This window comes from Poecilia reticulata, chromosome 12 (genome assembly GCF_904066995.2).
Source record: "Poecilia reticulata chromosome 12, P_reticulata-male-v2, whole genome shotgun sequence".
Classification (NCBI taxonomy): Eukaryota; Metazoa; Chordata; class Actinopteri; order Cyprinodontiformes; family Poeciliidae; genus Poecilia; species Poecilia reticulata.
Genome location: NC_088841.1, coordinates 3631500 through 3649417, shown reverse-complemented (window position 1 = coordinate 3649417; position 17918 = coordinate 3631500). Strand labels below are relative to the sequence as shown.

The window sequence follows — 17918 nt, the reverse complement described above, 5'->3', positions numbered from 1 at the left end:
GAGTAAATGACGTCAGCTCCCAGGTCGCCGAGCAAAGAAACAAACATGGCGACAGAATGGAGCGGGCAGCAGGGTTACGTTCTCACCGTCATTATCTGCCTGTGGAGCGCAGTCGGCGGCCGGACAGAGACTGCGGCGGCGGCTGGTTCCGCCCGGGTCAGCGGCGCGAGCCAGGTCCTCGGCATGCGGCTCGAGCGAAGCGACAAGCCGTCCAGCACCAATGACGACGGTGTCATCCAGGTGACCGAGGAGAGCACTGTGCAGCTCCGGTTTTACGGGGTGCAGCTCCACTCGGGTGCCTGGACGCAGATCCGCTTCACGGAGCTAGCGGACGGCGGCGGGGACGAGGAGGAGGAGGATGAGCAGGATGAGGCGGTCGCGGCGGCCAGGGGAGGCAGCGGCATGATGGACACGCCGGATAGGACTTGTGTCGACTTCACGAAGGACATCAAAGTCGGGAGCTATATGAACGTGAGCAACCGGGGGACGTCCGGGGTGCTCAGCGTGCAAGTCAAGCCGCTGCGCAAAAGCGAGCCGCAGAAGGAATACGCTTTGTGCACGCTGAGCGAGGATGGCACCAGGTGGGTTCTGCTGGGGGAGAGCGACGGCAGGGTGCTGGTGGTGGAAGAGAAGAAGTCACTGCTGCCCATGTGGCTGCAGGCCATCCTCATCTCCTGCCTGCTGGTGCTGTCCGGGATGTTCAGCGGCTTGAACCTTGGCCTCATGGCGCTGGATCCCATGGAGCTGCGCATCGTCCAGAGCTGCGGCACCGACAAGGAGAAGAAGTACGCCCGGAAGATCGAGCCCATCCGGAGCAAGGGGAACTACCTGCTGTGCTCCCTCCTGCTGGGCAACGTGCTGGTGAACACCACCCTCACCATCCTGCTGGATGACCTGATCGGCTCCGGCCTGGGCGCGGTGGTGGCCTCCACCATCGGCATCGTCATCTTCGGGGAGATCGTCCCCCAGGCGCTGTGCTCTCGCCACGGACTGGCCGTGGGTGCCAACACCATCACGGTCACCAAGTTCTTCATGCTCCTCACATTCCCGCTCTCCTTCCCGATCAGCAAGCTGCTGGACTACCTGCTGGGCCAGGAGATCGGCACCGTGTACAACCGAGAGAAGCTGGTGGGCATGCTTAAGGTGACGGAGCCCTACAACGACCTGGACAAGGAGGAGCTGAACATGATCCAGGGAGCTCTGGAGCTCCGGACCAAAACGGTGGAGGACGTGATGACGCCCCTGGCGGACTGTTTCATGATCCAGGCGGACGCCGTGCTGGACTTCAACACCATGTCGGAGATTATGGAGAGCGGCTACACGCGCATCCCGGTGTACGACGAGGAGAGGTCCAACATCGTGGACATCCTGTACGTCAAGGACTTGGCGTTTGTGGATCCGGATGACTGCACCAACCTGAAGACCATCACCAAGTTCTACAACCACCCGGTGCACTTCGTGTTTCACGACACGAAGCTGGACGCCATGCTGGAGGAGTTTAAGAAAGGTGAGTGTTCCAGTGAGGTTGTGTGTGCATGCTGGTGTGTGTGCCCATCATCACATCATCAAACACACAGAGCTGCAACTGCAAAGCCGCCTGTGTGCACTGATCAATAACATCAACCTACATTCACAAATGGCCTCACAGTGGCATTAAAAGTGGGAATGCACTATATGATGCATAAGGGCGCCATGTTAGAGGGGGCGCCAAAAAAAAAAGCATTTTCTTTATTTAACAGCTGCCTATGCATTGAAAACGGGTGCATATAATGTGTCTGCTTACACCTCATAAAGTACTTTTCTATGGCCTCATTATTGTCACCAGAACATTTGCATAGGCCAGACCAGGCCAGTTTGGGGCGGCACAGCTAAGAAAAATGTGATTAATCTGAAATTTATTCAGATTTATCACCTTTCTCGTCAAGAACTATTGATAGGAGAACACTGAACTGTTGTGGAGAGGAAAACTCAGCCTTAATATTTGCCCAAGTGCAACGTTTGCATCTCTGCCAAACTGTCTTGGCAACAACCGTACGGTTAGATTTCTCATATCACGTGACCACTGATCATTTCTGATCAGATTCTGCTTTTCAGGATGAAAACATAGAATTTTCAGTTTACAATACTTTCCATAAAATAATACAATGTCACCAACTGTTTACACCGAGCTTAGCTTTGTTTTTACGTTGTTTTCTCTTTAAAAATGACTCACTCATTGACCAACATGTTGCCGTGTGACAGTAACACCTCTGATTGAGTTGTTTCAGCTCTCATTCATGGTCTGGAGTTCAAGTTCAAGTCTGCACATTGTTGACAAAACAATAACAGCAAATCTGGAGGTGATATTGGCACCTAAAACCCTAAACATTCGCTTCATGACCCATTAAAGAAATGCGTGAGCTATTTAGTAGTTTTTGTAACCTTTCAGTGTGAAGCCTCTCAAAAATGAATAAGAAAGGTAACTTTTACCTTCTTGTTGCATAATTTAAAGTAAAATTTGTGATACTTGTAAATTACAAAATGAATACATTTCGAAATTCTCAATATGAACATTAGTCTGAATGATTATGATGTAACTAGTCACTATTAAAATGAATTGATCACAATGATATGTTTAAGTGATTCTTTAGCAAAGAAAATAAAAATATTTAAATTATTTATACAGAAAAAGGATGATAACAGAACAGAACTCTGAAACCCTCTGATTTATCAGAACGTTTCATGACTTTGCAGTGGCGTCTGCATGGGGTGAGGTTGAGGGGGCATGACCCAATCTTAAAAAATGCTGTCCACCCCAACAGATCATGTTCACGTAATAGAAAGTCACTCAGTGCGATCATCTTCAATAAAGGCATAAAGATAAAACCAAATAAGTAATTAAATACCAAATAAATAAATATATAATAAATCTCTCTATATAAAATAAGAAATTATTTAATTTTGTACATATGAAATTAAAGATTTGTTTTTTTGTGCCCCCCGCTCCTAACATTTCTACTAGCCTGGCCTGCTCACCCCTGTGAAAATTTAGTTTTTGTTACAAAAATGTAGAGGAAGTGTGCTAACTCTGATTTACATAATCTGACAGGAGGCTTTTTATTCTCCACACATACCAGAGCAGCAGATTTGTCTGAATGATCATCTTCAGCAGGACTGAACTCTCCAGCTGTGGGCTGTTTAATGGGATAAAAACCTTCATGTTCAGGCGCACAATATTAGTGCGGGAAATCTCAGTGCCGATAGCTACACCTTGCTAACGTAATTATTATCGTGACACAGAGCAGCTTGTTTAAAAAAAAAACAAACAAACACACGCACGCACGCACACAATCGAAGGTCATGGATGTTGCGTCTTTAGCATTGTCCAGAGTTGTCTGGTCTCGACAGGGGACGGAGATCAGCTTCAGATGTCATTGTGGTCAGCTTTCGTCCAGAGCTGACTCCCGTTTTTAGCAGCAGATCCTGAGTCATGCACACATGCAGCAGAATCTGGGGAATGCAGCAGTTCTGTCTGATTGCAGCTAAAGAGAGCATGGCATCAACTCAACTGCTGCACGAGCCACTGCAGAGGTTGCTGACCCCTCACTGCCTGAGGGACGGAGGGCAATGATGATGATGATGATGTTTGAGGGATGAGTCATCACATGAGCGGCCGGCCGACTTCAGCTCTGCTGCAACTGCAGACTGCTCTGTGTGACGGCGAGCGATTTCAGGTTGACGTTAGTGTTTAGAGCCGCTCATGGAAGTATTTCAGATGATAAAAGTAGCTCCATCATAGAAGACTGAACAAAATGGGAATGGGATGAAAAAAAAAGATTTAATGGTCATTCTGAATATTTTGTAGTTATTTTAGGGGAAATATTCCTCTGTCTGATCAGCCCTACGATGGTGTATTAAGGCCTTTTTTTTTTTTAGAACTTACACTTTTATTATTTTTATAGAGCAATTATACAGCCATACATCAGTAGCACATAACACAAGTGTTGACAATATGAAGTTTACCATAAAATAAACATCTTAGGATGACATCTTACGACCTCAGCATCACATCTGTAGGCTCATCACCATGCAACCCTAGAATAAGTATACACTTTGGGCGGGACAGCTAAACACCATATGCCAAAAGACAAACTTGTTGGACTTATTTACATCAACAGAGCTTCTGCTGGCCCCCAGTGCAGGCTAAAAGTATATTTTATAAGTCTTAATGAGTAGGTTATTAAGACCATTTTAGATAGAAATAAAAATGAGGAGTAAATTTTCACCAAAAACTCAGAAACTGAGAAATTTTGAGGATAATTAGTTGGGCTATCTGCTCTGGTAGCTAGCTTGCTGTCAATTGCTTAACAAGCATCAGACTGAGAAAACCCCGCTCAGTCTGACACACTATCTGGCTTTTCAGTAGAAATTTTTCAAACTTTTTCCTGATTTAAAACCAAAAAGAAGACATTTAAACATTATTTTCTGTTATAAGGAGCCTGAGGCAAAGATTTGCTGTGTTTTTCATGTGACATTGATTGCTCAGATGTATTAAGTTTTAGTGAAGACTGAAGTTCCTTCAGATACATCACCAAATATTGTAATTCTGAGCTGCTGTGAAATATGAAGTCACATTGATTCCTACCCTTGTGGCTAAATGATGACCCACCTCAAGAGTTTTATCCTCCAGGGTTTACATTCAAAAGATTCTTAATGAACAACAAGCTTTGACACAAAGAAACACTAAAACATCTGGAACAACAAGCCTACTGTTAAACTCTAGCCTGGTCATTGGCTTCTTATGCAGTTCCACTCTAATCTCACTTCGGTGCTACGTCTGTGATTTCTCCCATTGTTCTGGATTTCTGCTGTAGATTTTTACCAAACAGAAGGTGAAGTTGTGAGTGAGGGGAGACTTTGATTTTCTGCACTGTTTCAGAATTGTAGTCTGCCTGTAGCTGTAGCGATGGCAGCAGAGGAAGCTAACAAAGTCATTCAGTCAGCGTTGACCACACTTCCAAATATTGAATGAACATCAGCAGCCGCCTCATTCAGCTCGGCTCTTCTCTCTTCACAGTGGAAGGCTATGTGAAATTTCTGGTTAGCTTGACAGTGTCAAACTGACGCATTACAAGCAACACAGCTAAAATTTAAAACCTCAACAAAGCAGACGCCTTCGGGAAGCAATCTTTCTCAGCAGACGAGAGCCCAGGCCTCCTGGGCAAAGCACAGCTTAGAACAAAATTCTGTTTTTTTTCTCCTGTCAAATTTCAGCGAACAGAAGGAGAAGTTACTTATTTTACGCAGGAAGTAAAAATAAAAAATATCTAAAAAGACGCTATCTATTGGTTGATTAGTGGTACAGCTGTGTGACAGAGGAAGCCGACCAGGCCGGAGCTGCTGGTGTCTGATGTCTATGAGCTGTGACAGGCCTCCATCCCGCTGACCTGATTAGACCGCTTTACTTACCTCCTGCGGGCAGGCGTCAGCGTTCATGATGGACTTAGTATGTCAAGTCGAGTCAAGTTTATTAGCATGGCACGTTTCAGCGAAAAGGCAGTTCAAAGTGCCCAACACCATAAAAACGTCATACAGCCACCACTTATGAAACAAGAAATAAATATTAGATTTTGTCAAATGCCAAAATCAAAATCAGGTCTAGATTCAAAGGAACTCAGTGTTTCAGCTGTTTTCCAGTTTTCCAGTTTTCTGGACGTTTGTTATAGATTTGTGGTGCATAGAAGCTGAATGCTGCTTCTCCATGTTTGGTTCTGGTTCTGGATGCAGAGCAGAACCAGAAGACCTGAGAGGACTGGATGGTTGATACAACAGCAGCAGATCTTTAATGTACAGTATAGTGCTGCTGAGCCGTTCAGTGATTTATAAACTAACAGCAGTATTTTAAAGTCTATTCTCTCAGTGGAAGGACTGTAGAACTGGGTGATGTTCTCTATCTTTATGGTTTTAGTGAGAACACCAGCAGTAGCAGCGTTCTGGATCAGCTGCAGCTGGAGGATTGATTTTTTTTTTTTTGTTAGACACCTGTGGAGACACTGTTGCAGTAATCAATGCGTCTAAAGATAAACACATGGATGAGTTTCTCTACATCTTGCTGAGACATAAGTCCTTTAATCCTGGACATTTGTCTTTATGTAACTCTGAAGGTTCAGGTCTGAGTCCTGATCACTAATCTTCAGCTAACTGAGGCTGAGTACTGACTCCAGATCATTCCTCTTTAGGTCCAGAGATAATGGCTTCAGTTTTGTCTCTGCGTCTGTTCAGTGATTGGATGGGTTCAGGTGACATCATAATGTAGAGTATCCATGGTTATGATACTCCATAACCATGGAGTATCATCCATAGTTATGGATTAGGGTAGGAAGGATTAGTTAGGAAAACTAATCGTATTTCCTGTTATAACCTGAGCTGGTGGGAGCATATAGATATTAAATGAGGGGTCCTAGGATTGAACCTTGGTGTTCCTCGCATCTGACTTCTGTTCCCTTCAATGAGAAGTTACTTATTGATACGACAAAGTCCCTGTTCTTTAAGTAAGAGTCAAACCAGTTCAGTGCTGTATCAGAGAACTGCTTTTACTTCTTTCCTCTTTATCTCAGTCTGGCAGCTTTTCCAACTTCTTTCTCTCCCAGGCTCTTATCCCAGTCTGGGCTATATTAAGGTATCTGTCCATCCCTCTGGCAGCCAGGTTAAATCCACTGACAGATCTGACGGCTGTTTGAAAACTGTAAAAAAATAAAAAGTAAAAAAAAATAGAAGAAAATATATTTTCATCTAGCCGAGGGGAGAAATCTGTTTGAAGACTGAAGTCTTAGCAGCAGCTCCTGCTGTGAAGAAAACTTTATTCCCTCTCGTCCCATCTGACGCCTGTCCCACTTTCACCAGATGTTATAAAAGAGGAAGTCTTGCATCGTAAAATGTTGATTGACGGCATCTTGATGCAACCTCTGGTGCCTCTCTGCAGGTAAATCCCACCTGGCCATTGTCCAGAAGGTGAACAACGAGGGTGAGGGCGACCCGTTCTACGAGGTTCTGGGTCTGGTCACCCTGGAGGACGTCATTGAGGAGATCATCAAGTCTGAGATCCTGGACGAGTCCGACCTCTACAGTGAGTCATTGAACCTTTTCGCATTTTGTCATCATAGAAGCTCGAGCTCTGACGCGTTTTGTTGGGTTTATTGGGAACGCAGGACACTGGGTTTATGAGAGCCGACCTCAATGGGACGGGGAAGGGGCTGAATTCAAACACAAGCTGCAAAGATTTGGATTTGTAAACAGCTTGTATTGTATTTTATTGTGTGTCCTCCTTACTGTCAGCTGACAACAGGAACAAGAAGAAGGTGGATCCTCACAAGAACAAGCCAGACTTCTCTGCCTTCAAGCAGGACGGCGACAGCAAAGTGAAAATCACTCCCCAGCTCATGCTGGCTGCTCATCGTTTCTTAGCCACAGGTGAGCTCCGAGGATAGGCCATGCTCCAGGTCAGGATGAACGCGCTACCGTCGTTCAGAGGAAAGGAGAGGCCGATTAAATCTCCTTGTTGTAGATTTACTGTTCTGCCTTTAGCTCACCGTGTGTCACAGAGCAGTTTGAGCTGAGCTTTAGCTTGTTTAAGGATACTTTTGCCAAGTCCAAATCATGATCCCTCCACCGCCATACACTGAGATGGTTATTATGGCCAACACGTCACCTGTGTTAAGCAGTAGTTTAGATCTGGTTCAATTCTCTTTGCTACATTAAGTTGAGCTGTACTTTTCTTTTTAGAGATAAAGTTTTTTTTGGTTCTTTTTTTCTTCTAGACAAGCCAAACCTGTTCAGTCTCTGTCAGTACTCTGATGAACGTTGAAAAGGCAAGTCGAGATGTCAAGAGTCTGGAATGTAGCTGAGGGGTTTGATGCAGTGACAAACGCGTGGTGAACATTTTTGGACGATCACTTCAGACCCAGCAAAAATGATTCAAGCTGTACACTTTCCCTTTAAAATGGCCAACCTACGGAACTGTTTTAGGTTTTGGATCTAAAATGGTTTACACCACAAAAATAAAAATACTTTATCTGTCACTAAAATATCAAATGTGTAGCTTGCTGCTGAGCACGTTCAAAAAATAAATAAATTCAAGATTCAACAATAAATAAATTCAAGATTCAACAAGATTCAAAACTTTTCTTTTTTGCCTTTTTAAGTAAAAAACAAATATTAACCACACGTCAGACTTTTTATGTTTCAACTATATATGTACATATGTGTAAAGATGTGTTGACTCAACCGACGCTCTTTATGAAAGTTGAGTAAAATGGCAGCCTGCTTAGCTTTTTTCTCTTTAATCCTTAATAAATGAGCCTATTACCCTGCGTGCATCTCATCGTGACGTTGTTGTTTTTTGTTGTGGTTCTCTCAGAGGTGAACTTGTTCAGCCCGTTCCAGGTCACAGAGCGGGTCCTGCTGAGGATCCTCAGGCACCCAGAGGTCATCCAGGAGCTTAAGTTCAACGAAAACGACAAACGGTCGCCTCTGCACTTCCTCTACCAGAAGGGAAAACCTGTTGACTACTTTATACTCATCCTACAGGTGAAAACACACACACTCACACAAACACACAAAAACTGGAGAAATATTCACGGCTGGTGTGAACGGAACTCTTAAGTTATAAAAGTAGGTTGATGGAAACACATTTTTTTGCGTAAGTTCTGACATAGGGAATGTTAATTTCCACTGGTGGGTCTGTGCCTCATTCAGAAAAATTTCTGAGTCCAAACCTGCAACTCAGAGGGAGAACTCTCCATTTTTCTGACATGTGTGGTGCATGCTAGTTTCCAACCTCTACTTCCTGTTTATTACATCCATCGGCTACCCAGAGCATGAAATTACGCTCTGGTAGCCTGGTTGATTTGCTCCAGACTAATAGATGGCAAAACACCTAATTCAGTTTTTTTCCCTTTTTGCAACACTTCAAAAGTTTGCAAAAAATTCCCATTACAATTGAATGGAAACGGCTTTTGGAAAGCTAATGTTAGCTGGACTATTGACTTGGTTAGCTAGCCTGCAGTCTACTGCTTGACAGTCTCTTAGCATGCTAACTATTTACAGAATATGTGGAACTTTTTCCTATTTTCTTATATGTGCGATCTATGCTAGTTTGCAACTTCTACTTCCTGTTTATTACAGCCATGTGCATCGTCAACATCTGACAAAACCGAACTTTACGTCTCAGTGGTGATTCACTCCAAAACTGTTAAAATTTGCTAAAAATTTGCATGCCAGTTTGATAAAAGCACAACTACTGCCAACCTTTTAAAGATTAAAACTTCTGGACGAAGAGACGAACGGCAGAAAGGAAACTGCAAACTCCTGCAGCATTTTAGTGCATTTTAATAAAAACATTTCCAAATCTATATATTAAAATAGTACAGTGTTAATAATAGATGATTTTAGTAGCAATATTAGTTGTTTCTTTCTTGATAAATGATTTATGTTATGTTATACATTTTTATGTAAAATTTCTGTACAAATGTTATGAGAATGTGTTTCTTTTATAATTTTTTTTTCACACACACAGTAAGAATCTTACACCAGCCCTAGATTGTGACACTATCTGCTTTGACCTACTTGTATTTCAGAGGGTAAAGGTCAACAGAAAGAAAAACATTCAGAAGAACATGTAACGTTAATGTTCAGAGGTGGAAGAAGAATAAGTTTGATGTACAAAAAACTGTTCAGAATTTTTGCCCTGGCTGCACAGTGGCGCAGTTGGTAGAGCTGTTGCCTTGCAGCAAGAAGGTTCTGGGTTCGATTCCCGGCCCCGGTCTTTCTGCATGGAGTTTGCATGTTCTCCTTGTGCATGCGTGGGTTTTCTCCGTGTATTCCGGTTTCCTCCCACAGTCCAAAATCATGACTGTCAGGTTAATTGGCCTCTCCAAATTCTCCCTAGGTGTGAGTGTGTGTGTGCATGGTGTGCGTGTGTGCATTTGTCCTGTGTGTCTCTGTGTTGCCGTGATGGGCACCAGCAACCGTCCCGACCAAACTAGGGACAAGGGTGTAAAGAAAATGGATGGATGGATGGGAATTTTTGCCCTGAGAGCGACTCGAAGCAGAAAAATATTTTACATAAAGGATCAAACCATAAATATTGTCTAAATGTATGTGTGTGTTTGTGTGTGATTGAAAGGCTTGTTGACACCTAAGGTGTGGATAAAGTGACTGTAGACACTGACTGTGCAACCTGAGCACACCTGTTGCTGTTTCACCAATCTGGTAAATTCATGTGTATGTGTGCGTGCGTGTGTGTGCAGATTTATTTCCATCTTTGTGAGAACCAGTCGAAGCTCCAGGTCTTGAAATGTGAGAACTTTTTTTCTGCTCAGATTAAAATGGATGTTCAGGGTCAGAAATTTAGTATTGATGTTCAATAGGTGAAGTAACACATGATGTTAGCTGACCTCACTAAGATGGCAGCGTATATGTTGGAGGTAAATAGACACTGCAGTGGAGAACCTGTGCTGGGATGTAATATTTATAAGTGTCTGTGTTACAAGCTGCAGGAGTCGACTCTGGGATTTTACATGGAAGAGCCTCAGAGCTGGGTTTGGTACTCAGGTACTTTGCTGGGTAACAATAGGAAAGTTAAAAAAGCATGGATATATTTAGATGTCACTGGACGGTTAATGGAAAAATTCCCAGAAAAGATCCTGAAAAAAGTGAAATACATAACTTTTTCAATTTGACTTTTTTATTCTTTCTTTTTGTTTTTGCTTTCCATTCAGTTGCAGTCGAAACTTACTGTGGACAGGGATGTTACGTTTAAGGGTGCACCAGGGGTGAAAGTAAGGGGGTACGGTCGGGTACGGTCGGGTACGGTCGGGTACTGCGTAAACCCTAAAAGATTTTGCGGGGGTACGCAGTACCTGCAAGAGAGGGGAGCTGCTGTCTGCAGTAAAGAAACTCCAAAGCACACAAATAAGCAATTGTATGTATGTGTGTATATATATATATATATATATATATATATATATATATATATATATAAGAATTTAAAACTACTTTCACCCCTGTCATTGTCTGAAGTTTAAATGTCTGTAAATCCTTAAAAAGTCTGAAATTCATGTGTCTGAAATTAAGGCCTTTAAAATGTATTAAATTCATAGAAAATAACGTAAGCTGGCCTTACATACGTTAATCACAACTCTTAGATGTTGTCGTGCCAGAACTATTTATTCTTGTACATTCTGTTGAGTTTTTTTTCACAGCACTTTTCTGTCAGGCAACAGTTTGAGTCGTGTGCAGACGTCTTCATCATGTTCTGTAACTCGACGCAGTCGAGACTGTCACTAAATAGCTGCTAATATACCCTTACTAGCTAGCTAACTAGATTTTGCCATGTATCTATCTTGGGTAAGTGCAAATTTGTCACTAGTTGTCTGGACGACATTTGGTTAAATTCTGTTCTGTATTTATCAAGTTTTCAGGCAAAAATATAGATCTCGGCCAAGATCGACGATTGGTCAAAAAAGTACAATCGGAGCGCTCCTGTTTATATTTCTTTTTAGGATTACTTTGGAGTATTCTTTTTTCTTCAGGATGAAGTAAGCGCAACAATTCATATTTGATTTTGCTGCATGTCTTCTCTAATCCACATTGGTTCAAAATTATACATACAGGCTCATTTTAAAAGCGGCTGCGTTCTAACAATAGAACCTGGCAAAGATTTTTATAGCACCAAAAGCCTTCAGCTTGGTCACAACAAACCGGGTCAGATAGTCACGTGAACAGGTTCAATGACAAGCCTGTTGCATAAACAGAGACAGACTGGGCAGTCACAGAACAGGACAAATGAGTATACCTAAGGCGTTTCCGTGACAACGACGAAGGTCTCATCCTGGTCTCATCAGGGATTGTGTTTAATTGTTTTAGAGAAAAATGTCTCACATAAATGAATTAAAAACATCATTAAATTAGATTTCTGTGTGTGTTCGTCAGGGACGGGTGGAGGTGGAAGCTGGAAACGAGAACATGAAGTTTGAAACTGGCCCATTCTCTTACTATGGAGTCATGGCTCTGAGCACGCCATCGCTTGGTGAGACGACACACACACACACACACACACACGCTCCTTAAAAACATGCGCCAGGAGACACAAGCGTGACAATGATGCATTTCTCAGGATCCCTGTGAGACCTAACGGTCAGAAAAATATTTTTTAGGCGCGTGTTGGAACTTGGTCACATTTTTACTGACTGTACAGTCACACAGAGAAGTACTTCATGTTTGAAACAAACCAAAATATACAAAGTATGATGTTTAGTGAACTTTCTATGGGCATTGTTTTGTTTAATATTTTCTTTTATTGGTGGAAAGAGGGCAGAGAGGAAGGAAGATTAAAAAATTAACACTTACTCCTGAAGCCTGGGGGTGAAAACTGCCTTTGAACCATTTGGTCTCACATTTCACACCAACTGACAGCAAGAGAGTGAAAACAAGGTGATAGGTGGGCTGTAAATGTCCTGCTGAGATTGAAAAGGCAGATCCCAGCATGTTGTTAGACTATATGGTAGTGTTAAACTTTTTTGCATTTTATCATGTTACAACGAAAAACTTTATTGTACTCTATTAAGATTTTATGTGATAAACACAAAAAACATGCATTTGTTTTCAGCTCCCTTTACTTTGATACCCCTAAATAAAATCTAGAGCCACCTATTGGCTTCAGATGTGATCTCGTTGCTGAACGCCTGAAACAACCGACCTGGCAAGGAGAAAATGAACCAAAGCCACATGGGGTGGCGGCAAACTCATCAGCCTAACCAGACTATTCCCACAGTGAAACATGCTGGTGCCGGCGTCATGCTGTGCGGGTGCCAAAGTCACACCTTTTACTTTTATTTGTTAAAAGTTTTGAAAATTGTGATTTTCCTTCCACATTCAAATGTGGCCTGATTAGGAGGTTGAGAGGCAGGTTGGTTGGTTGACAAACAACCTACACTGACTGTTGTTTGGTCAAGCAACTAAAAAACTAAACATCCCATTAAAATACACAGACATTTGTGATTGTAACATGAACAAAATGTGGAAAAGTTTTGGCAGTACAAATCCTTTTGTTGCGATTCCTCATGAGGCCAAGTACACAGCCTTGCAGGAAGCCAAGACAAGTAGATCTTACTCACAGTTTGACACCAGGGGGAAAATATTTTCTGGGAGTTTGAAATTACATTTTTTTAACATAAAATATAAATCATAAACTGCATAACTGTCATAATATTTTAATAAAGCACTTGAAAAACTTATGGTGAATCTTTAGTATGCCATTAAATATAAGTATATATACAAAAAATGCACAAAAACAGAACAAATCTGCATGTTGTGAAAACAGGCAGTGTGTTTGCTCCATTTTAGAAAAGTCTCATGGGGAAAATACATGAAAGTCTATCTGAGTTCTCCTTCACTCGCTGATGCTCTTTGATAAAGTGCAGCGTCATTGAGCTGACAGTAAAGCCATCTGTTTGTACAGAGTGGAAGGAAAGCCAATAGGCTTAGTCCTAATAGGGAAGCACTTAGTTTGTGTCCTTGTTCAAGTCGACAGGCGACCCAAACAAAACTGACCTCAGACTCAACAGATATTGACTGGTTTGTTTTCCTCTCAGACATCAAAAAGGACCTTTTAATGGACCGGGGCCGGTTATTGATGGGACGAAGAGGCAAACGGAGCATTGATGTCTCAGCATGAAGATCTATTTAGGTGTTTACCCTTAAAATCATTCAAAGTGACCAAGCTGGTCAGAGACACTTTTATTGTGTTTGTTACTGAGCGGTTTGGTTTTGGTTAGCTGAGAGAATTATGCGTCAGAGTTCAGATAGTTTCCAGTGGGGGTGGCGGGGCTACAGATTAGCTGACTGTTTCCCCTGAGATGGCCTGCCAGGCTCTTGAGAGGATTTGTCTTATTGGTGGTTAAGGGTCATCCAGCAATGTCGCACTGCGCCCAAATGAAAGGTGATGGGCAAAAAGAAACCGGGATGTCTGAGCTCACTTATGGTTTCTAGATTTATTTATTTTTTCATATGTGAAATTGGTGTTGTCGTTAAGACTCTGGCTGAACAGTGGGAAAAAATTTTTTAGAACGTGTTAGGGACGCACAAGTAAATCAATCCAGATTTCCTTAATTTTAGGTGATCAGCCGATAATTAGATGAGAAACCGATCTTATCAGCCTACGCAAAGTTCTGAAAATCAGCCACTGTCTTCTTTTGCTCTGCCATGACAGGTCTGACTAACACGCCCCGCCCACAAGGTCACATATTAACATGCATGGTTAACAATAGTCACCTCACTGTTGCCAACTTGGCAACTTTCTTTTTGTATTTAGCCACTTTTCAGACAAAATTATTGCAATCGGCCAAAATCAGAATCGGCAGATGGTACTTTTTAAAGACCGGCCAGAAAAAGGCCATCGGTGCACCTCTAGGACATGTCTTTGTCTCACTCTATTGTTTCAAATGATCAAACTAATTTAAAAGTTGAGGAAATACAAAATAGCAATTTTTGAAGCATTACTTCATCTATTAACTGAAAAAAATATTCACACCAAACTAGCCTTGTGTGAAAAACTAATCATGCACTAAGCCCAACGACGGTCATTATGCATTTACAATAACTGGTGGACAAATTTGGGCCCACCCTTTCTTGCAGAATTTTTTTAATCCAAAATGAAAATGTAATTTTTTTTTTGTTTGTTTTTTTAGCAAGAAGACCAAAGGACATCTAATCTACATCTGGACTTTGACTGACAAAAACGTATTTAGAACTGGACTCTCTCTCTCTCTCTCTCTCTCTGCGGAGTAGTAACTACACCTGGATCTGTTCACATATTCAGTCTCTGACTAAACACACACACACACACCGTAGAGGTCAGTGGATGTCACAACTGGTTTAAAGCTGAAGTTCAGCGTGTCATATTGCGGCACAAGTCTGCCCCCTTCTGGTTCACCGTTGCGTCTCTCTCTCTATCGCTCTCTGTTTTGTGAGCAATCTTTACTTTTGCCAAATGTCTGGAGATGCAATGACATGAAAAGTCATTGCCACTTTCTCCCGGTTAAACGTGAATAAAAACACAGACCAGATGGGGAACTGACGGACTGAAACTGTGATGTGCTGAGTGTCAGTTTCTTCTTCCTGTCGCTCTCTTTTCTCTCTGCTGTTTGTTCTTCTCATGAACATTATCCAGCTCTGTCAGCTGTTGTCTTAAAACAAATGTAAATATACGTCTGATTTTTATAAACGGGTTGGATCAACTCCTGTCTTTTCCAATAAAAAGAAAACAAGCAAATCAACCATATCAATTCTCTTTCTGTTCCTCTTTCCTCCCTTCATCCCTCTCTCTCTCTCTCTTTCTCTCTCTCTCTTTCCCCTTCTGTCTCTCTCAGCTGTCACCCCTCCTATCTCCCCATCAGTGGCGTCCCCCCCTCCACGACGCCTTTCTCTTAAGAGGTTTTCTGTGTTCTCTCGTTTCCCAGGTAAACATTTGCATGGGACGGAGGGGAAGGGAGGGGTCTGTGTTTATGAACACAATTTTTCTTCACGAGTCTCATTGATTGTTTTTAAGTCATCTTTAGAGTCCACATCCAGCCGGTTTCATGTCGACGCGTAATATAAGTACTTTTAACAAAGAATACTTTTTAATGTTTTCCTTCTTGAACCACTGAAAAGAAAAAAAAGTTTCTTGAAGAGCTACGGTTGTAAAGATGACCATTTAAAACTGTTTAAGAACTCCAAATTCATAAATCCCATCAAAAAGAGCGGACAGCCAACCAACATTGTTGATATTTAACAAAGAAAAACTTAAATTTCGCTTTCAGTCTTTTCCTGGTAATTTCAATTTTTTTTAAATATATTTAGAAAAAAACAAGGATTTAATTCAACTTCAGTAAGAAAAGTTCAGAGACTAGAGCAAAAATCCTACTAAAGTTAGAAAGCGTTTTTAAGTAAGTGTGTTTATTGTTTAGAATATTATCAGTTCTTTTCAGTTTTTCCTTTGTGAAGTAAAATTGTCGACCCTAGCCGTGTTTCTATCAGCATTTTTTTGAAGCATCGCATTAGAAAAGCTTGACAGGAATGGCAAAAGTTGTAAAAACTCCCTTAATTTTGCAAAAAAGTTTTCACGTTCACTTGAAGTGTTTTTTTGTTTTTGTTTTGTTTTTCCAACAAAAAACAGAGTTAATTTGCAAAAAGGGGAGAGGGAAACTCATTTTCTGGATAAGTTTTGGCTTAGCGACCGCTCCCACCCACTAGTGGGTCTGTGCCTTACCAGAAGCACAAAACTCTGAGCAATTTCTAAATCCAAGTCCTTGGAGATGAGGAACTCTGTCCATGTGACATGTGTGCTCCATGCTACCCTGCAGCCTGTTTGTTACAGCCCTTCTTTTTGCCAACATCTGACAAAACCTGGTTGATTTGCTGGGCTGTGCCTATTTGATAGCATGAGATCATCTCTTGTCCAGTTTTTAATAGGACATGCATTGGTTATTATCTAAATGAAAACACAAAAAATTATTCTTTGAAACAAAAAAATGCTTGCAGATTTCCACACAACAAAGGTCCCTGTGTGATTGGCAGCTGTCAGTGATCTATGAGAATATTCAAATAATCATAGATATCATCAGCAACGAAGACACGTAAATGTGTTCTGAATTGTCGCTACAGTGCAGCTCAGTTGTAATGAACTTGCTGGATGAGACTCTAGATGATGCACCTTCTACCTTCCTACCCTAACAAAACCAACACCTTGTTTAACCACTTGGTCCCAGTCAGATGTTCTCCATCACTCGTTCTGCACAGAAGGGTGTGGTGAATCTGACTGCAGAGCTCTGGTTAACTCAATAGTTCCACACTTTAACAGATGTGTTTATTTGCTCTCTATGCCTGAGAATTTATTGACAAGATATTCTTTTGAGAAACTCCATACCTCAATAAGGATATATATAAGTAAAAAGTAATATTTATGATACCAAAATGTTTGCTATTTTAAGGTAAAGTGTGAAGTAACCAAAGCTGCTGTGTTGTTTGTTTTGATTGGCCTGTTGGGCTACACATGGTGTGCTTGTAATCTTTGCCATCTGGTCTAGACCAATCAAAGCTAACCATTGAATAACCATAAAACCCCTAAACCAGGTCCAGAAGCAGAGTTCTGGTTGTGTTTTTCTCCAGAAAACCACCAGCTAAAGGGCTTAAAGTGAGGTTTTATCTTTGGCGTCTCACTTTGTATGCAGCACATTTTCAACTTTATCAAGACCTCAGGAGTAAACATTGCATACTACAACCATATTTCATAAATTTGATTGCTTTTGCTGGAAGACTTCCATTTTGACCTTCTGTTCAGTAACAAGATTCAAAACTGTCTCTGGTGCTTAATCAGATTTTTTATTTTTATTTTCTAACATTTGGCCAATTATTTGACAGTTTGGCTCATTCACAGACACCGTTCTTTACAAAAAGTACTCATGTCCCATGGACCTTTTTTATATTTTCTCATATTACAACCACAAGCTTCAATGTATTTATTGAGACTTATGCAAAGTAGTGAATAATCTGGAAGTAGAAAGAAAAGGATGGAAGGTTTTTATCAACTTTTACAAATAAAACTCTTGAAGGTTTCATGGCTGCATGTTTGTTGCAGAGCAGTAAAAAAGGTTTGCATGTAGCCCAAAATATTTCATTTGGGTTTTGCCTTCTTCCATGTTTGCAGTGGTCCCTAAGTGGATTGTTGCTAACTTTAAATAGGACTTGGGACCCCTAGACTGTTTGTTTTATTAATAATCTTCCTGCCTGGTGTGTCAGATTGTCTTTACAAATATATAAGGAAAGCGTTTTATGCATTTGCAACTCCTTTATGCACTGCTTTGTATCCAATAAAACTCCTATAAAATACATTGACATTA

At 41.6% G+C, this 17918-nt stretch overlaps 1 protein-coding gene across 2 annotated transcripts in view; it reads left to right on the top strand.

The window, feature by feature from the left end:
* Positions 1 to 4: 4 nt before the first annotated feature.
* cnnm4a (cyclin and CBS domain divalent metal cation transport mediator 4a) overlaps positions 5 to 17918 on the top strand; it is a 28778-nt gene continuing 10864 nt past the window's right edge. Inside the window, exons 1-6 of one of the 2 annotated variants that reach the window (XM_008423263.3) lie at positions 5 to 1507; positions 6962 to 7105; positions 7315 to 7449; positions 8396 to 8565; positions 11971 to 12067; positions 15408 to 15497. In XM_008423263.3, the coding sequence (XP_008421485.2) occupies positions 7 to 1507; positions 6962 to 7105; positions 7315 to 7449; positions 8396 to 8565; positions 11971 to 12067; positions 15408 to 15497 (2137 nt within the window). In that variant the 5' untranslated portion in view covers positions 5 to 6. The remainder of the gene's footprint in view (positions 1508 to 6961; positions 7106 to 7314; positions 7450 to 8395; positions 8566 to 11970; positions 12068 to 15407; positions 15498 to 17918) is intronic. The other variant, XM_008423264.3, reaches the window with a different exon arrangement.